The 21,072-nt window shown below is 36.9% G+C and overlaps 1 protein-coding gene across 3 annotated transcripts; it reads left to right on the top strand.

Moving 5' to 3' along the window:
- The first annotated feature begins 781 nt into the window (after positions 1–781).
- exoc7 (exocyst complex component 7) lies at positions 782–20,963 on the top strand. Of its 3 annotated transcripts, XM_022211847.2 has the most exons (21): positions 782–1,002; positions 1,112–1,177; positions 1,923–2,107; positions 3,754–3,859; positions 3,959–4,181; positions 4,900–5,067; positions 5,269–5,280; positions 8,336–8,428; positions 12,267–12,412; positions 13,202–13,354; positions 13,440–13,538; positions 13,624–13,686; positions 13,830–13,896; positions 15,441–15,479; positions 15,657–15,719; positions 15,794–15,914; positions 18,180–18,275; positions 18,357–18,420; positions 19,515–19,556; positions 19,632–19,765; positions 20,721–20,963. In XM_022211847.2, exons 1-21 carry the CDS (start codon positions 943–945, stop codon positions 20,821–20,823), a joined length of 2,103 nt encoding a protein of 700 aa, XP_022067539.1. In that variant the 5' UTR covers positions 782–942; the 3' UTR covers positions 20,824–20,963. The 3 variants fall into 3 exon arrangements, with proteins under 3 accessions (XP_022067539.1, XP_022067541.1, XP_022067540.1); XM_022211849.2 differs by lacking the exon at positions 15,441–15,479; XM_022211848.2 differs by lacking the exon at positions 5,269–5,280 and having other exon boundaries at positions 783–1,002.
- Positions 20,964–21,072: the final 109 nt, after the last annotated feature.

The raw sequence follows: 21,072 nt of genomic DNA, 5'->3' as shown, positions 1-21,072 counted from the left end.
CTTGAAAGAGGAAAGTCATTTCCCTACAGAATAAAAGGCGGAGTTTTAAAGGTTTAACGGTGGGGACAAACGTTTCGTACAAAAGCACATAATAATAATAATAATAATAATAATAATAATAATAATAATAATAATAATTAATGATAATAATAATAATAATGATAATAGCAACTTAATTTATATAGCTCTTTTTGAAACAGCCATTGTTGAGTCAAAGTGCCACATAATAGAAGTAAAAGAATTAGTGTTGTGAAGAAACAAATCTAACACTTTCAAATATTAAAATTAAATCAAGGCCCTCCAATAATTTATATAATACAAATGTGTCTGAATAATTTAAATATTAAGTTTAAAACCCCTTATAATAAGAAATACAATTTAAAATTTTCTTTACAAAATTCAATTATATTTTAAACCCAAGAAAATGATTAATTATAAAAACTGACCTGACTAATTTAAATGTTAAATTTAAGACCTTGTCATATGATTTATTGTAGACATTTACAATTTAATCATTATGCTTAAGAAACTAGAAAATATTTTTTTCAGTTTAGTTCATGTGTATAAAATGTTCTATATACTTATAATCTAACATGTATATATAAAATAGTAAAATTAAAATAAATCTTTTGAATCTAGTGTATTTAAATCTACATTTTTATGTATAGATATACTCCATAAAAGACTAATACTGGTATAGACTAATTACTATTTTTTATATTTTATGTTGTTGGGTGTGTAGTACTTTATTTTGAAATTACAACCGGAACTTTATGCCCTCAAACGTCTAAGCTTCCGTAGCTTAACACCACTGCTGTTAGCCGTTAGCCACAACAGCAGCTATTTAGCGTCGTATTTGTTTTCTTTTTTTCTGTCATTAACGGTTAAATTAACCTAATTAAACCCACCAGAGGAGGACGTTTGAGGGTGTTTTCCTCCAGGATGATCCCTACCGAGGATGCGTCCGCCAGGAAGCGGGAGATAGAGGAGAAGCTGAAACAGGTTAGCCTCCCTGAGCTGCACTTCTGGTTCTGTTAGCTTAAATGTTTTACATGATTTATGTTAGTAATGAAGTGAGACAGTGTGAGAATAGTTTTCTGTTTTATTACAGGAGCAGGAGACTCTGTCGTTCATCAGAGAAAACCTGGAGAAGAGCGACCAGCTGACCAAAGGGATGGTAGGAAGAATAAAACCAACACAAACATGGATTCATGTCAGGTTTACCCAAAAATACAATAAAATAATAAAGTGACAGTACACTGGGTTTAATGTAGACTGAGGCTAATGTTGTGTTATTTAAACAAACTGTCAGGTCTTTTTATTTATAAAGCAGGAACTGGGATTAACCAGACACTGGAGTCTCCATTTTAATATGGTGCGTGTTTGACTAGAGTTACATTTAAGTCTGGGTGGAGAAAAACAGTAAAAGTCTCCGTTTTGTCAGATTTTTCAAACCTTAAGGATCAAGTTGAATGTTCCCCCTTTCAACAAATTAATTAAAGTCTCACATTTCCCCAAAATAAGACAAGACAAGCCTTTGTTAATCCCACAGTGTGCAAACATTAAGGAAATGTACTAAATGGAAATGACAGTCTTCCACATGCCAGTGGAGCTGCAGATTCTTACATAAATGGAAATATTGACGTAAGCATTAATTTTGCAGAGATTTTTATCTAAAGTAGAAAAACATCACATGTTCTTGATATATATGAGAAATAATCATATTGCACAGGGTGTTTTAAAAATCCATATGTCTGTAAAGATGTAGTTTTTCAGCTTAAAATACCTCAAATGGGGTTGATTTGTCCATAACTGTATAACTCCTGCTTTCATTTGTCTTATAAACCGGTTGTCTCAGTGTCGGTAGTACGGTAGTGGAAATTGCTGTCGATGTGTTTTTAACTTCTGGTTTCGTCCTGAAGGTTTCCATCTTGTCGTCGTTCGAGAGCCGCCTGATGCAGCTGGAGAACTCCATCATCCCGGTTCACAAACAGACGGAGAATCTGCAGCGTCTGCAGGAGAACGTGGACAAAACTCTGTCCTGCATGGACCACGTCATCAGTTATTATCACGTAGCGAAAGACACCGACAGGATCATCAGAGAGGGGTGAGGACGGACGTAACGGCTTGAATAGGTTTTACATGAGCAGGTTCAGAGTTGGATTTTCTGTTTTAAACTGTTTCCATAAAATTACAGTAAAATATCAAACATAGTTCAACAATGAATAAGTGAAAAATAGCAGATTTATAACCTTTGTTTTCTTTTTGACTGACTTTTAGTAGAATTGGCATTTTCACAGTTCAAAAGCATCTTTTAAATGTATTAAAATTAAAATAAAAGTACTTTTATTTAAAAATTGTGAAATAATTAATAATAATTGTTTACCATAACATTACACCAGCATTAAAAAATCCACCAAATTCTACCTGTTAACAGCACAAATAACAGTAATCTGTAAAACTAAAACTATTACTTATAATTTTAGTTCTATTTTTAATGCAACTTGTAATGTATTTTCTGTATTTTCTCTGTAATTTCACAGCCAAATTCTGGCAGATTTACACATTTTCACGGTTAGAAATAATCTCTTAAATGTGTTAAAATCAAAATTGAAGTAGGCTTTTATGAAACTGTGAAAGAATATTATTTAGATTTATTACAATATGTTAGTATTAGGAAAAATCGTAAAATTTTGACCATTAACAGCCAAAATATCAGTACATTTTCTGTATTTTAATACCAATTATAATGTAAAAAATGTACAATATTTGTCTGTTTTTCTTAAAATAATACAATGTAATTTTTTCATTATTAACCTGTCATTTGAAGTAAGTTAAAAATATGTTAAAATCTAAATTAGAGTAAAAGTTTTGATGAAATTGTGAAAGAAAATCCTGTAAGACAAAATAGTTTACTATAAAAAAATTACAACAGTATCCAAAAAATCCTAAAATTTTACCTGTTAGCAGCTTAAATAACAGTAATGTCATCTGTAAGAGTGATGTTATTAAATAGGATTTTTGTTTATTTCTGTTTTTATTCTATTGTCTTTGCCAAATTTAGGCAGATTTACCAGTTTTCATGTTTAGAAAACATCTCTTAAATGTTTTAAAATCAAAAGAGAAGTAGGTTTTAATAAAATTGTGAAAGAATATTCTTGTTCATAAGATTATTTATTATAATATGTTAGTAAGAAAAATCTTCCGATTTTGACCGTTAACAGACAAAATATTAATAAAATTATCTTTATTTTAATACAAATTAAAATGTAAAATTGTACAGTATTTGTCTGTTTTTCTTAAATATTAAAATGTTATTTTCTATCACTGCATTATTAATCTGTCATTTAAAAGAAGTTCAAAAACTGTTAAAAAAAGTTCAAATTCAAATAAAAATTTTGATGAAATTGTAGAAAGAAAATGCTTTTACAGACAAAATAGTTTACTGTAAAATTGCGACAGCATCCCAAAAAAATCCTAAAATTCTACCTGTTAATGGTCAAAATAACAGCTATGACCAGTATTTTACCTGTTACCTGTATTTTAGTACAAATTACATTGAATTTAGAATATTTAGAAGAGTTTCCTAAGGTAGTATTGTGTAATTTTTCATTATTTTCTGTCGTGTTTTAAGCGGTTATTGTTCCATATGTGATGTATTTATGTTTTTAATGTTTTAATTTTCAGTAAAGTGTAAAGTTTAATAAACTTTTTCGTGTTTAAATGTGTAATATTCTTTATTTTCTGTCTCAGACCTACAGGGCGGCTGGACGAATATCTCGCCTGCATTGCAAAGATCCAGAAAGCCGTTGAATATTTTCAGGACAACAACCCCGACAGTCCTGAGCTCAACACAGTGGTACACATCCAACCTCCTGCAGCAGAGTTTTTAGATCAGACACGTCTCGGCATCAGAAATCAGAAAGTTAAAGCTTCTCTTTTTGCTGTGTTTCTGCAGAAAGCCCGTTTTGAAAAGGGCAAAGAGCTGCTGGAGGCGGAGTTTCGCAGCCTGCTGACCCGCTACAGTAAACCGGTTCCTCCCATCCTGATCCTGGACGCCATCAGCGTGGACGAGGAGCTGGAGGTCCAGGAGGAGGTGGTTCTGGAACATCTGCCTGAAGCCGTCCTGCAGGACATCATCTGCATCGCCGGCTGGCTGGTGGAATACGGACGGAACCAGGGTGAGTTTCTGTGTTTTAATGAGCTGCAGCTGGTGAAGTTTAACCTTTAATCTTGTAGTTTTATTTTAATTCAGACGATGGATCGACTCATTATCAGCCTTAATGATTATTGACGCAGATATTTGGCATTTTTAGATTAATAGTGTCGTTATTTTCATAGAACGATTGCTGCAAAATAAAGCAAATGTTTTACTCTGACTCTGAGGTCTCTGTAAAGTCCCGCCCACAGCTCCATCTGATTGGCCGTTACATGTGATGAGTATCAGCCAATCACAGAAAACTGTTGTTTACACAGAAAGACAGAGAAGCACATTTACTGAGATTTACTTCTGGTGTCAAACAGAGAGGGTTTGGGTTATTAAATCCTTTAAAACATGTTATAGATGTAGAGGAAATAGAGTTTGGTTGTAGTAAAGTTTCCAAAGTTTTTCTATCATTTTAAGTTTTATATTTGCACATTTCTTGCTGTATTTTTTCTTTTAAAAAGTGTTGCGCAGACGGGATTTGCTGCTTATTTTCGCTGTACAACAACAGTGAAGGAATTCTGTTTAATTCTTAAAAAAACACCTCAAATACGATGCAAAATCTGGGAAATTTTTACTAAGTCCTGCACTTTCCATGACATTTTTCTACTGTGATGCTTCTAAATGTGCATAAAAACACGTTATAGAAACAGATTGTTGGCCGTAATAAAGTTTTTTTTCTCGTCTCTCTGCAGATTTCATGAACGTTTACTTCCAGATCAGGTCCAACCAGCTCGATCGCTCCATCAAAGGCCTGAAGGATCATTTCCGTAAGAACAGCGCCTCCTCTGGGATCCTGTACTCACCTGCCGTCCAGACCAAACGCAAGGACACACCCACCAAGAAGGCCCCCAAGAGACCAGGTAGGCTGCTCACTGCCTGATTCAAACCCAAATCAGACCTACCAGATCAGCATGAACCTGATTAATAACTTCAATCACCATCCAGCCACCACTTCCTGTTTAAATCTGCTCCAGCGTCTCTGATCGTCCTGTAGTTTGTTTTAAGTCTCTAACCGGCTCCATCCTTCCTCCTACATATAATCCTGTGTGTTGTGATGACAGTCTACATCCCAGGTAAACTCAGCTTCGCTCTGCTTGTTGCTGTTGTTGTGTGTCGAGGGCTCGTCTGACGGCAGCATTAGTTTTATTCTCAGCAGCGATTAGAGGTGAATTACAGTCTGGATGCAAACCTCTACTTTCATGGTGCTGCAGCAGCGAAAAATAGAAGCTGATATGTTTTTAAATTGATAAAAATATCTTCCAAACCTCCTTTTTTTTTGCAACCAAATGTAACACCTTTAGAAATCTGCTTAAAATGTGGTAAACTTGTTGATAAGAGATACAGGAAGTAAAAAATTTCAGATTTAAAAGTTGTGTTTTTCATGTTTTAGTAAATTTTTCTTATAGTAATTAGCAGCTGAACAGTAAGCCTAAATAAACAGTAATAAATGACCAACATTCCCACTAATGAAACGGCACTAATTAAAGCTGCAACCATCAATCAGTTACAGAATTAGAAACAGCGATTAAATTAATCAACACGTTTGCTAACCGCTTCATTGTTTGGCAACCTGTGAGCTACAAAATGAAAAAATAGAAGTTTTTTTGTTTTGAAACTGATAAAAAAAGGATCTTCCAAACCACCTTCTGTTCATTTTACATCCAGCTGCAACACGTGCACATCAGAAAGTTTTAGAAATCAGCCTAAAATGCGATGAACATGTGCGGCTCTAATCTCTTGACAAATCAACATTCAGTTTCTTAAGAGGCAAATTTAGCTTCTTCAATTAGAAAATAACCACGAAAGATGTTTTTTTATTCGATTATTTGTTTTATGTTTGTGTCATGAAAGCAGCAGGATGTGAAAAACGTGAGATTAATCAACGTTATTGACCCGAAGAACCAATAAGTGTCTTTTTATTAGTGAAATTCTGCTTTAATATTACACAGCAGGCAACAGAAAAAACACTGATCTAAAATAAAACGGTACCAAATGTGAACGTTTGGCTGCTGCCACCATGAAACCAGAGGATGTTTTCAGTGTGTGTGTAGCTGCGTCGTGTCGTAACAGAAGTGTTTGTGTTTGTGTTGTTTTAAGGAGATAAAAATCAGCTGTTTGCACTGAAACAGGCTTTTTACTTCTTATTTGTTTTGTTTTGTTGCTTGAATCTGAATTAACTCCATCGATGTGCTTCACGGCTTCTGTTGCTGCTGCTGCAATAATTAACACCACAAGGAGGATAAAGAGTTACAAATTAGTTAATGGATGAAGAATTTAAAGCTCCACTCATCAGTATAGAACTTTATATTAAAAGTAGATGAAATTATGATATTTTATGTCAAATGGGCTTGAAAACTAAAGAATTATCAGCCAGTTCTGGAGTTTTTAGCCTCATTTTGGTCAAATTCAGACTATAAAGTGTTAAAACAACACAATAAAATCCAACATCTGGCCTGAAAATGAGCATCAGTGCAGTAGTTAAGAGTTAAATCTCATTTCTGTCATTATTGCTGCATGTTGTTTCTCAGAAGTGTGTTTTTTAGCCTCTACACTTCACCTGCTAGTCCACGATTCACTCACAGAGTTTTTATTTCAGCTTTTATCCAGCAGCAGGTTGTTTTTAAACGTGTTTAGGATGGAACACTGCATGCTGGAGCTCTGAGTGGATTTAAAATGCTCGATTTCACTCACAGCAGAGTGATCAGAGAATCCCTTAAGTACAGCATTAGATGGACACAGGCATTAATTAGCCCTTTTTTTACCCGATTTCCTTGATTTGTGGTTAAAATATGCTCTTCATTTCTGTGAAAAGTACAGAATATAAACATGCAAAAACATTAATGTCCTCGAGGTACAAACATTCCTACTGACAATAATTAAAGCTGCAAGCATCAGTTAGTTAAATAATTAGTGGTCAGCCTTTAAATTAATCAATTATTTTGCTAGCTGATTGATTAGTTTGATTAACTTTTTGATATAGAAGCACTTAATTCTCTCATTACAACTTCTTGAAAGTGAATTTTTACTGTTTTCTGAACTGAATATCATTGGACATTTTTCTTCATTTTCTGTTTTTATTGCAACCAACTGCACCATGCGCCTGAAAAACTCCTAGAAATCAGATTAAAATGTGGTGAATTTGTGGATAAAAGATATAGGAAGCTAGAAATTTCAGAATTGAAACATTTTATTATTCGTATTTTGTTGTATTTAGAATAAAAACAGTAAAGTTCAGTGTTTTTTTTTTTTCACTCAGAGTGGATTTAAAAGTTGGATTTCAGTTCAGTCAAACAAATGCAGCTCTTAGAATTATCAGCAACTTGGGAGCTACAAATATGTGAAATTTTGAAATTGATGAATTGAAATTATTGCAACCAGCTGCAACATGTGCACTTCAGAAACTTTTAGAAATCGTATTAGAATGCAGTGAACGTTTGGATAAGAAATACAGGAAGCCAGAAATGTAAGATTTAAGTGTTTTTTATTCAAATTTTAGATGTTTTTGGTGTTTTTAGAATGAGACCAGTGTCGGAGTTTTTTCACTCAGAGTGCATTTAAATATTTGATTTCACCTCATCAGATGTCTGTCGGCTCACAAAAACACCTTTAAAGATCCAACCTGCTGCTAATAAAGACGTGAAGTAAAGCAGGGAGAGTTCAGTGGAGTCAGTGTTGGCTTTAAAGCGTGTTGTATAATGTAGCTCTGTTTGCTAACACGCTAACCAGCTTTTCTAAAAACATAAAATCCTGATTTCTAAGATGATATCTGCAGCCGACTAACCCACTAACAGACACTGAATATTAACATTGTGTAGATTTCCAGCCTCATGTTGTTTTATTGGCGATAATGTTAATGATCATGTGACTGTTTTGAACTGTGTTGGCTGTTTGATCTAACCTGTCTGTTCTTTATGACCCGGTTCACATGTTCTGCTGTAGTTTGTGTAGTTGTGGTGTTAGGCTGCCTCCCCTCCTCTCGACATTAAAGCCTCTGCTGGTGGAGGGATGTGGTGTCTGAGGTTCATCACTCACTTCCTAGCTTCTTCTTCCTCCTCCTCCTCCTCTGTCCTCTTCTTCTTGTGTTTCTGGACCTGCTGCTGGACTCTGTCTCTGTGTTTCTGGGACCAGGGACCATTCGAAAGGCTCAGAACCTTCTGAAACAGTACTCACAGCATGGGCTGGATGGGAAAAAGGGGGGCTCTAACCTCACTCCTTTGGAAGGTAAAGCACCTCGGTCTTCTGTCGCTTTTCTTCCTCCTGCAGGTGAACACAAAATCCCCAAAGTCACAACAGCTTTGACACACTGCAGCTGGTTTATAGACCTCAAAATATATCCAATAAATCTGGAAAAAATCAGATTAATACGTCTGGATTCCTCTACATGAAGCTGAATGTGGATTAAAGTGATTGAAAACAACCACAATCCATATCCTGAGACACTTTATCACTCTTAAAAGTTAAAGTTTTCAAAGTATTTTATCTGCATTTTAAGGGAAAATGATCCTACAGCCTTCAGAATTACACAATTTAGTATTCAAAACAGATTAAAATTAACCACTGCCCTCAAATTATTAAAGATATTAGCTTTAACAATAAAAGTCAACGTGCTGCTACTTGAAGTAATGACACGATCAGTCTCAGTAGAACGATTAAAAGACTACACCACTGTATGCAGGATTAACACAGCTGAAGCTAGTAACAATATAAACCTTTTTTATAAAGATTGAGCATGTTTTTACAGACGAAGCAAAAACATTAAGCCAGATCCTGAGGCAAAACAAAGCAGGACAAAATGAAAGTGAAACTAAGATAAAGTTCAAACAAAAAAGTAAATGATGCAAATATACAAAATGCACAATCTTAGTCCAAGTAAATATGAATAAAAAAGTAATAAATGAGAGAAAAGGCCGAAATTCCAACATTCCCACCAACTAAACTACAATAATTAAAGCTGCAACCATCAGTCACTTAATCAATTAGTCAACTAGTTAATCAACAGTTGTGAGTAATTAAAAAAAAGCTAAATTCTCCGATTTCAGCTTTAGAATGTGAATATTTTCTTGCTTCTTTCCTCTGCTGGGACCGTTTTTGACCTTTTACAAGCCAAACAACTAATTGATACGATTAATAGACAATGAAAATAATTATTAGTTTCAAACTAAGATAAAGTTAAAACAAAAAAGTTGATGCAAATATTACAAAATGCACAATCCTGATATAAGTAAAGACAAATATAAAACCTAAATAAACAGTAATAAATGACAGAAGAGGCAGAAATTCCAGCATTCTCGTCGACCAAACCATGATAATTAAAGCTGCAACCATCAGCCAGTTAAATAATTAGCTCTCAGCTTTTAAATTTATGAATTCTTTTGCTAATTTATTAATTGGTTTCATTCACATTTTGATATAAAAAGACTAAATTCTGCCATTACAGCTTTTTAAATGTGAACGTTTGCTGTTTTTTTACTGCTCTGAATATCTTTGGACACTTTTCACCATTTTCTGGCATTTTATCGGACAAACGGCAAAATGATTAATGCGGAAAATGATCAACAGATTAATTAACAATGAAAATATTTGTTTGTTTCAGCCCTAGCAAAAAATATTAATAATAAACTTTATTTGTATGGCACCTTAAAAAGGAAATGAGATCCATCAAAGTGCAAAATAATGGAGAAGAATGGTTAAACATTTTTATATTGTACTTATATTTTAGTATGTTCACGTTTAATAATAATAAAATGTGCCAGCTGAATATTGTTACGAAGAGAATTTAATATTTCACGTTTTATATTCATAAACTCAGTAATTTCTGCTCATAATTTTAATCATGCGAGTGTTGAAGCCAAAAACTTTGGTGCTGTGATGTTTTCAAGAGAAACTATTAAACATTAAATGCGTCAAATTAAGCAAAAATAATTGCTACAAACGACTTTAAAATGACCAAGTTTATGATTAGATTACAGATCATTGTGGGAAAAGTAGGCAGGTTAGAAAGATAAGTGTTCCTTATTCGGTGATATTGAGTGAAAGTGCATCAGGATGACTTTTCTGCAGTAAATCGAAGCTGTTGTGACGTTTCTCTTCTGGCTGGTTTCTGTAGTTTGAACTCAGACTGACGTAGAGTTCAGTCCCAGTAAACCGAGCGCTCGGTCCGTCGGTCGGTGTCTCTGCTGCTTCCCTCTGCTGGTGCTTGGTGGTCGGTGCAGCTCCGGTTCAGGTTTGTTTTCAGTCCCTCTGTGGTCTGACTGTGTTCGACTCCACCAGCAGATCTCGACCTCAGAGTCAAACACCACAGTGAGGCCCTGAACGAGAAGCACGGGGCCCCGACAGGTGAGTCCGGGCCGACAGCCGAATGCTGGACCGCAGAGAAACTCACCTGCTGCAGCCTCATTTAAACACAAAACACAACCAACACATCAACAGTCAACCACTCGTCCTCTACTTCCTGTCTAGTCATTATTAATTATGTCACTCAGTTAAAACATGTCAGATTGATGCCAGCTTTGGTAGTGAACTTGTCAACGTTTTTCTGCTAAATTCATATTAAACTAAGCGTAAATAAATAAAATTATTGTTAACTGCAGCCCTAATGCCATAAATTGATAGAAAAGGATGGTATAAAGTTGAATTTGTTAGATTATTTACAGACATTTTAAAAAACTGGATTAACTCCCATAAGTGTAACCAAAAGGTTACCACATTTTAGTGGTAAATTCATATTATATTAAGCAATTCTAATGAAAATTATTGTTAACTGCAGCCCTAATGCCATAAATAGTTAAAAAAGGATGAAAGAAATGTGGCTTTGTTTGATCATTCCCAGATATTTATAAAAACTGGAATTTACCGAAATCAGAGATGAATTCATATTTTATTAAGTGTATTTTCCAAAAATTAATAAATGAAATTAACTTTTGTTTGTTAATGTTGTGATACGTCGCTCGTTGCTTCTATCTAACATATTAAAATTAATTATTGGTTTTAATTCTAATATTTTCACGCCATAACTCTGGATATTCTGTAAAAAATACGTTTTAACAGTAAAAAATATGACTTAACAGTAAAAAAAAAAACATCTCCACGCTATCAAACACGCATCTTAAAGCCATAAAATATGTCGGCGTTACAAAATACTTAGTTTTAACGTTATAAAACATCTTAGCGTTCTAAACACGTCTCAACACTATAAAACGCATCCTAATGCTTTAAATGACATTCATGTGACAAAATCCATCTTCAAACTTTAAAATATGTGTTAACGTTATAAAAATACAGCTCAACACCATAAGATCTGTTTTAATGGTATAAAATGTGTCTTGGTTTTAGAAAACGTGTCAACACTATAAAACTTAACGCTATAAATTACATCTTTATGTGATAAAATAACACTAAAAGTGACGTCTCAGTACTATAAAATGCATTTTAATAACAATAAAATACGTCTTAAACTCTCCTGTTGTCCTCATTTACAGGCACCAAAAAATATTGTTTCCTTGTCTGAAAAACAAAATCCCCAAATTTCTGAAAATTTGCAAAACCTTCAAGAAAATTCCAATAATTCCTTAAAAGTTTCATTTAAAAAAAATCCAAATCTGGCAAGAAAATTCTAGTAAATATTTTCTAAAAATTAGTAAAAATCCTTAAAATATCTAAAGGGATTACATGTATATCAGTAAAACTTCTCTTATTCTCTTAAGAACATTCACATAAAAATCATTGTTAATAAACATTTTTAACATTTTTTTTTCCACCAAAATATGTTCAAAAATGTTGAAAATGTGGACATCAGAAGATTCACTGTGAAAATATTTAGTTTTTCCACATTTTCAAACTTTAGACCGGGTCAATTCTGACCCGCAGGACGACACGAGGGTTAAACAAGTGCATTGTGGGATACTTTTAGGGCACTATCTAGTGTTTAGTGACTGATCTGGAACACATCCTTATTCCGTACATTTCTGCCTCCATCTGAACACAAACTGCACCAGACTCAAAGATTCCTCGCATCGTTTGTGTCTCTGTTTACCGGCTGATCCGACGTTTGCTCGTGCAGGAAAAGACGACGTCCTGGACATCGAGATCGACTCGTACATCCACTGCATCTCCGCCTTCGTGAAGCTGGCTCAGAGCGAGTACGCCCTTCTGACCGAGATCATCCCCGAACACCACCAGAAGAAGACCTTCGACTCGCTTATTCAGGTCAGAGACCATAAAAAAATCACATTTTTAGCTCAGCTTTGGTCACATCTACAAGGAGAAGCTTCAGACAAGATGGCAAAGTGCTGAGATTAGCTCTACAGGCTGAAAATGTTTGGTTTGAAGATATTTTAAAGTGGAAACCTCAAAGATTTTTGATTTTTAAAATTTTTTTTAACATAATTTCACCTCCTAAATCTCCACACTTGTCCTATAGTACTTCAAAAACTTTTGTTTGTACAGATTCCTCAAATTAAATCTAAGATGTATTTAACCAGGGATGTGATTTTTCCGCGAATTTGCGGAATTTCGCTTTTTTTCAGGGATGGGAATTTACCGCGGATCTGCGGATTTCTGCCGATTTCATTTCAAGTTTGAACACTTTATTGTCGCTGATACTCCCGCGTGATGGTAACGACGTTAACGATAGCTTGTTAATGGTAACGACGTTAACGATAGCTTGTTAATGGTAACGACGTTAACGATAGCTTGTTAATGGTAACGACGTTAATGATAGCTTGTTAACGGCGATTGTAAACGGCCCAGCGATTGGAAGTCGCTGCGGCGCCGCCCCCCCAACAACTTTACGCTGAAATCAGAACTTGTTGATCCCATCCCTGATTTAACATGTCGTATGCATAATACCTGCCAGTCTTCTTTTGCTGGCAGGTATCATGGTTCACCGGATACCTTCACCTGATACCTGTTTTGTGTCTCTACTCCTTAATGAAGCATAGAATCCACCTTCAGGCTGTTGGTTTCATGGTTTTTTTGGGGTTTTTTTGTCCACAGGAGGCTCTGGACAACCTGATGCTGGAGGGAGACAACATCGTCTCTGCAGCTCGTCGGGCCATCATGAGACACGACTACTCGGCCGTCCTCACCATCTTCCCCATCCTCCGACACCTGAAGATGAACAAGTCCGAGTTCGACGCCACGCTGCAGGTTTGAGTTACTCTGTCTCCAGAACTCGCAGCTGAAAAATAAGCTTATATTTGTGTCTAAATGACGTCTGTTTGTTTGTTTTCAGGGAACAGCGGCGAGCACCAAGAACAAGCTGCCGACACTCATCACCTCCATGGAGACGATCGGAGCCAAAGCTCTGGAGGAGTTTGCAGACAGCATCAAGGTACGACTCTGATCAATAACTGTCCCCCGATCACCGGTCAATCGGTTATTGATAAGAGGCGTGTGTCTCTGTTTTCTGCCCACAGAACGATCCGGATAAAGAGTACAACATGCCCAAAGATGGAACCGTCCACGAGCTGACCAGCAACGTAAGCCTAGCGCTCCGTTACCTCCCTTTGTGTAACTGCATTTGCTCTTTCAGCCTCGATACCTTTCCACGAGGCTGTTTGTCCGTCTCCGTGGTAACGGCCGACTCTGTTTAATCAGTGCCGACCTCTGCTCTCGTCTGCAGGCCATCCTGTTCCTGCAGCAGTTGCTGGACTTCCATGAGACGGCCGGAGCCATGTTGGCCTCCCAAGGTACCGTTAGCGGCTAGCTCTGTTAGCGTAGCATCCTGCTGCCTGCTGTGGTTCCTCTTAGGTATCTGTGATCTAAACAAAGCTTCACTACGAACTCACAGCTGGACTCACTGCTCTGGACAGGGATGTGTTCTTCATTTTTTAGCTCTGATCTGAAGCTATGAAGTCAGAATTCAGACTTTGTGCTTTAATTTAAAACCTTTTTAATACATAGTGCTAAACTTCAGACTTTAAACAATCAGTGCAGCCAATAATACTGAGCAGAGCAGAGTACAGTAGCTCTTTATTTACAGGTCTCACATGTTCCTTTAATCTCCTACAAATTCACTAATGTTTGAACTGCAAAATTCACAGGGAGTCAGACTTCTTCTTCTGTAGTTAAAGTATGTCATACATGAATTTAGTATATCAGTATTTGGTCGTTGTGTAATGTAATAGCACCTAGCATTTGTAGGGTAGTGACTAGCATCCCTGTTCTGGTCACTAGCATCCTCATATGAGCAACTAGTGCTCTCAGGCTACTAGCCTCAGATAAAGCCCCCAAAGTTCCTCAGTTCTGTAGTTTAATTACTCTCTGAAAATACAGAGCAGGGAGAGGGTAATAATGTTGATTTAGTGAGTAGCATGCCTAAGCTAGTGACTAGAATCCCTATTCTAGTCACTAGCATCCCCATACGAGAAACTAGCATTCTTAGGCTAGTCACTAGCATCAATAGGTTAGCAAGTAGCATCACTAGACTATGACTAGCATCCCTAAGCTAATCGTTAGCATCTTTACATTAGCAACTAGGTTGTCCCTCCAAAGTTCCTTAATTCTAAAGTTCTTTAATTTCTTTGTAAAACTGAGAAGCAGCAGGAGATCTGATATCCTGATTATTGATTAATGCTGGAACTTTCTGAATTTAATAGCAGAATTTTGCAGCTTTTGGTTCACAGCTATGAAATTAAGGCGCTCCAGTTCCAGTGATGCTTGAAAAGTCATTTCTCTTCAAGAGTCTCCACCCGGCTGCCACAGATTAATGTTACTGAGAATCTTTGTCAGAGTTCAGCTATTAAACCAGAGCTGTAGACGAGCTGCTGTTATTACCTGAGTAAAAGTATGACAGAGGCTTCATGTGGAGCTTTTAATGCTCAGGAAATGGATCTAAAATAGAGTCAACTATGAGAAACCAGAGCTCAAAAATGAAGACACGTGACTGTCTAAAAGCTTGAATATCTGTGCATCATGAACTCCCTCTGACTTAAGGTGTTTTATAAACACAGTAAATAATCTGCAGGTTTCTCCTTCACTCATGTTTCCACCTTCAGTCTTTCCTTCCTTTCCCCTCATGCAGCTTCATGTTTCTTCCCTCAGTCTTCAGGTTTAGCTCTGTAACTCATCTATAAACCTGTATATATTTCGTGCTTCCTCCTGCTTCGCCTCCCTCCTCTCTCCAAACCTGCCTGGCTGATGACTGTTTATCTGCACTAACAAATCTCTTCTAACCTTTTTGCACTTGTGCCTCTTTTTTCTCTCTCTTCTCTCTTTGCCTCGAACCTTTTAGTTCTGGGGGACACTTACAATATTCCTTTAGACCCCCGAGGTAAGACTCCAGACTGTTTAGGCCCCGATCCGTCCAGGTCTCAGTGTTTGTGGTGTTTTTATGTCGATTCTTAACTGTGACTGTAGTTTATTAACTGACAGGAGACAGTTTGATGTGTTTATTCGGCAGTAAAGTCCTAATTAAACTGCTGTCGCTAACGTGTTTTTTACTTTTCAGAGACGAGTTCAGCGAGCAGCTACACCTCCGACTTCAACAAACGCCTCCTCAGCGCCTACATCTGTGAGTTCAGCACCAGAGCAACTCTGTTTCTGGAAGAAGTTTTCTTTTGTAAGCTGTTTTTTGGTGTTTTTCAGGTAAAGTTTTGGGGAACCTGCAGCTGAACCTGCTCAGTAAATCCAAAGTTTACGAGGATTCGGCTCTGAGCGCCATTTTCCTGCACAACAACTACAACTACATCCTCAAGTCGCTGGAGAAGTGAGCCACGTCTTCAGTAAAATATCTGGATGTCAGCGAGATAATCAGACAGAATCTCATTTAGTTTGACTTTATTCAGAAGAGAAGATGAACGTTATTGATCCCACAGTGGGGAAAGTTCACCGTCATCAGGGCAGAATAAGAATACGTTAAAAACACAGATGATTACATTTTCAAGAACACCATCTACAAATTATCACTTTATTCTAATTCGACCTTTATGAAGCTTTTAACAGCCAGTTGTATTGAAACCTTCTGAGAAATCTGACTTTATTTTAAAATGGTTGAAGTTTTAGTTTGCTATATTCTCAGAAGACACGAGAAACACTAAATTCTGGCGTTTCCACCAACACAGAAGTGGTTTTCTGGTTTCTGAAGTTGTCCAGAACATCTTGAAAATTGAATAGATTAACAAGAAAACCCTAAAATGTCTAAGCCACGTGCAAAAGTCAACTGCTGTTGGCTGTAAGAGTAAACACGAGAGTATTCATGTACAAAAACCTGTCCAAATTCAATTCAAAACCTGTCCAAATTCAATTCAAAACCTGTCCAAATTCAATTCAAAACCTGTCCAAATTCAATTCAAAACCTGTCCAAATTCAATTCAAAATCTGTCCAAATTCAATTCAAAACCTGTCCAAATTCAATTCAAAATCTGTCCAAATTCAATTCAAAATCTGTCCAAAAGGACTCAAGGGTGGCTCAAAATGATTTAGACTGTTTCAGAATTACTCAAAGTTGGTTAAAAATGACTCAAAAATATGTCCAAAACGAGTTATCTTATCCAAAATTACTTAAAACATCGTCTGAAATGACAAAAACTCTGTCCAAATGATGCATTTCTTGCTTTTTCAGCCACTTTGAAGCATTTTGAACTGCATTTCCTGTGAAAGGTGCTAAAAATTCACCATGAACTAAACTTTAGGCATCAGGACTTTCAGTAGCTCCAGTTTTATTACTGATTTTATTCACGACTGTGACTCTAGATTTTATGTGAAAGGTCAGAGGCTGGATGAAGCCACGGGCAGTTAAACATCTGGACTGATCTGCAGCTGCAGCCAAACCATCCCAACTAAAACCCTAAAAAGCCACGCCTAATTCATAACCGTCTCAAGCATTTAAACCGTAATTAAAAACATTCAGAACCAGGAAATATGCAGCTAAGTCAGCAGTGAGCCTAATTTAAAGAAAAACGCATCAGTAAAGATGTGCATTGTTTATGTGTCCTGAACATCATATCTGACTGTGAATGTCTTTAGATGGAAATAAATGTTAATTTAATTGGCATATTTGCACTAACGTCACTGTGAAGGGAACAATGACTCTTTCCCCTTTCTGAGGTGTTTCCTGCATCTGCTAGCTGACGTCTTCCCACAGGTTAGAGCAGCTTACAGCTTAATCTCTACAGAGCTGAGCATGTCTTCAGGTTCAGACCTTCTACTAAAAAGGCCTCCTGACAGGCAGACGCTGGAGGAGGAAGATGTACCAGGACTCTGCTCTGGTCCAGGTTGGATATCGTCTCTGCTGATGTGACTAGTCAGACTAGTTGTCTCCTTATTGGTCTGTAATCTAAGTCTGACCTCCTAACTACAATATAAAGCCAAAGATCAGAGAATCCTCAGAACTGCTGCTCTGTTGGTGTCACTTCTCAGTAAACATTACTCTAAACTTCAGTCCTCTGAGTCTCTGTGGATCTGCCTCCTCATCCTCTCTCTTCTACATTAGTCACCAAAAACTGAACATCATAAACCCGATGAACACGGACGTCACAGTAGAGGTGCTGGCATCAGTAATGACGTAGATATAGAGCCCCAAATAATGAATAAATGAGAAACCAGGACGTGCACTGAAGTTCACACCTCAAAAACCTTTAATCATGAAACTCTAAGTGCTTCAGTAGACTGTAGCTGGACTGCTTCAGGTATTTATAATGTCCTGAGATCCTCCTCCAGACAGTTTCACTTCAAATCATGTGTTTATTTTTAAATATTAATTATAAACCCTCCATCAGTCAGTCAGAACTGAGGAAGATAAACCGAAACCAAAAACAACTTCAGCTCCTTTCCACTGAAGGACCTGGAATAATAAGAGAACAGCATCATGTCACCATTTAACACCTTTTACTATTAAAAGTGAGATTTTAAAGACATTTTGTGGCCTTAGTTGTAAAAAATCCTGAACTATTGAGACCCTTTCAGACAGTTAGACTCCGTCCTCTCCACTTGTTCCTCAGTATAAAACATTAACGTGTTGTCGTCCGTTCAGGTCGGAGCTCATCCAGTTGGTGACGGTGACCCACAAACGAGCCGAGACGTCGTACAGAGAGCTGATCGAGCAGCAGATCGACACGTATCAGCGGAGGTGAACAAACTGAACTCAGCACGTCTTTCACTCCCTGTTCGCTCTCAGATGAAGACATTAACCGACTGTGTTCCTCTGCAGCTGGCTGAAGGTCACTGAACACCTGACGGACCGCAACATGCCGCTGTTCCAACCTGGAACCAAGGTCAGGACGTGTCATGTGACGCAGGCGTGCTGAATTCAACACGCTTTTTGACACTCAGAGTTTCTACAGAAACCAAACATTTTATCAGAGGGATCTACTTCTCATTTATTGCTGACGTCTCATAGAGTGTTGGTGTCCTGGAATGTTTTATATTTAACTTTATTCCTAATAATTCTTCATTAACATTAACGAAGGAGGAATAATATGAAACGTGATGGAGTCCAGGACAGCTACACCACCCACCATGACTGTCAGAAAACTGCTGCAGCTCAAACACAATCAGTGATTTTCTCTCTTTAGTGTAATATTTAGAGTCCTGAGACTGAATAAACATGAAGTGTGTCTGAAAACATAAAAGCATGATTTATGGCAGAGCTTTCTATTCGTCAGATTTCACAGGTGAGACGATGAGACACTTGATGCATTTATGGCTAATTTAAGATAAAACTTTTTGAAATCTTTGTGCCAGATGTTGCTCAGAAAGAAGAAAATGACGTCAGAAATGTAGCCTAAAAAGTAGAAAAGCCAAAGATAAAAGAATGATACGATACTGGAATAAAATAAGTGGCTAAAGTATGACTAGAACATTCAATGTAACGCCGGTAATTACACTGAGGTACTTTGAGATGTGAAAATAGGAAATATTGCAAATTATGTTGATTCTGTTGTTTAAATGTTAGATGTCAGGTTTGATGCCGGGTAGACGTTGACCAAAAGATCATCTTTAGAGGTGGAATCATGATCAGAATTACTGATATCCAGACAGACTGAGCTGAACTCACAGGATTAGTACAAAGTCTGGACATTGAACTCCAGGCTGAAGGTCCAGTCAATAAATCTCTGCATCCTGTTTTCATTCAGTTTATCCTCTGAGTTCTGAGCAGAAAGAGTGATTTACATCTCTGCTGTTTTGTTTGTTGATAATTCTTAAAGTTCAAAGTTAAAAACATGGAGCTTAAACACGTTCTGTTTGTCCTCAGCTTAGACGGACGTCAGATCAGAGTTGAAATTAAATTCCAAAGTGTTCACCAGCCTTTTCTCCTCCATAGTTTCATTCTAAGACTGAAGAATCTTTTTGTTTTGTTTGTCTGCAGCTGAAAGATAAAGAACGACAAGTGATTAAAGACAAATTCAAGGTGAGTCCAGATGAAATGTTAAAACCGTTGCAGGCTGAATGTGAGGAGTTCTGAGCTGCTGTTTGTCTCCTTCAGGGTTTCAACGACGGTCTGGAGGAACTCTGTAAGATCCAGAAAGGTTGGGCGATTCCAGACAAGGAGCAGCGAGATTCCATCCGACAGGCTCAGAAGAAGATCGTTTCTGACGCCTACAGAGCTTTTCTGCACAGGTGAGACGCCTGAAGATTCACATGTAGACAAACAACAGACATCTGATAGGTTAAAGAGTAAAAAACTACAGTATGAGTCGTATTTTGGTCAACAGAATTCAGGAAGTATCTCTTAGATGTTCAGATTTTACTTATTTGTTACTTGAGAGCAAAAACTGAGTTATGTAAAAACATTTTGGCTGAATTTGAAAAATTTCATGTTTTCAGATGTGGGAATTATTGTTTTTTGCCTTCAAAAAAACAGAGAAGGCTTTTTAGCTTCTCCAGAAATAAACCTCCCACAGCCGTGAAGTTTGGTGAGGACACAAACAGAACAGTGTCCAGAAGATTGAAATGAATAAATGTCTTCAGCAGAGGATACATTTGTTATTCTGAGCCTTTAAAAATGTACAAAAGTGTCACATTTTCAAACAAAAGTTCCTTTAAGTGTATATTTATGGATGTATCCTTGTCTCCTACTAAAACTGTTTGGTTGATATTTCACCAACTTTTGAAGCTCTAACATTTCATATTTGGAAAATTTTTGCAAGACAAGGATTCAGTTTTGATGCTGAACTTTTAAAATGTCCTCCAAGTTAAGACTTTTTTTTTAAGTTGAAGCTCTGAAAACATGAAATTCACTTAATTTGATCTGCGAGAAAAAACTTAAACCAAATATTTTTGGAGGTGCTGAACCCTGAAGATGTGACGACGTCTGTTTAAGGTGACAATTCTAGTGTCAAAATTTAGCCAGAATACTTTATATGAATTAGTTTTAGGTCCCAAATAACAAAGAAGTTATATTTCTATCTGAAATGACACAGGATAAAGGGTTTATTCTTTAGTTGCACATCCAGCTGCAGTGACTTTAATAAAGAGAACTACTTTTAAATCAGAAATTCATGTCAATACAGAAGACTAAAAAGTGACTTGACGTGTGATTAAAGCTAAATAAACCATAACTAAACTTTCCCAGATGTGCCAACATTTCCTTCACCAAGAACCCTGAGAAGTACCACAAGTACCGGCCGGAGGAGGTGGAGGAGATGATCGAGAAGCTGTTCGACACGTCTGCCTGAGCTGCACCTTCAACAAACCAAACAAGCTCCTCCATCCACCGTCACTCCTCGATGTGTCCGACGGATGTTTTGTACAAAGATCTTGATGTATTTATGTAATTTAGCTGCTGCAGCTTCAAATAAAAGGGAATCTGAGTGAACGATGCTGCTGTTGTTTTTTTTTGGGGGGGGGACATTAGCTGGCAAGACATCAGGTGTTTCTGTCACTTTCCATCAAGTAATTTCATGAAACACCTGACGGATAAATCT

The sequence above is a fragment of the Acanthochromis polyacanthus genome, chromosome 19 (genome assembly GCF_021347895.1).
Source record: "Acanthochromis polyacanthus isolate Apoly-LR-REF ecotype Palm Island chromosome 19, KAUST_Apoly_ChrSc, whole genome shotgun sequence".
NCBI classification, from domain to species: Eukaryota; Metazoa; Chordata; class Actinopteri; family Pomacentridae; genus Acanthochromis; species Acanthochromis polyacanthus.
Note: the sequence above shows the minus strand (reverse complement) of the source record. Positions and strands in the feature narration are given on the sequence as shown.

Bases quoted from the DNA above. Each gene is read 5' to 3' on its own strand.
- exoc7 (XM_022211847.2), top strand. From the start codon at position 943: ATGATCCCTACCGAGGATGCGTCCGCCAGGAAGCGGGAGATAGAGGAG. The intron at 12,413-13,201 runs GTCAGAGACCAT...TTTTGTCCACAG, and splicing joins CCTTCGACTCGCTTATTCAG to GAGGCTCTGGACAACCTGAT. The intron at 13,897-15,440 runs GTACCGTTAGCG...CGAACCTTTTAG, and splicing joins AGCCATGTTGGCCTCCCAAG to TTCTGGGGGACACTTACAAT.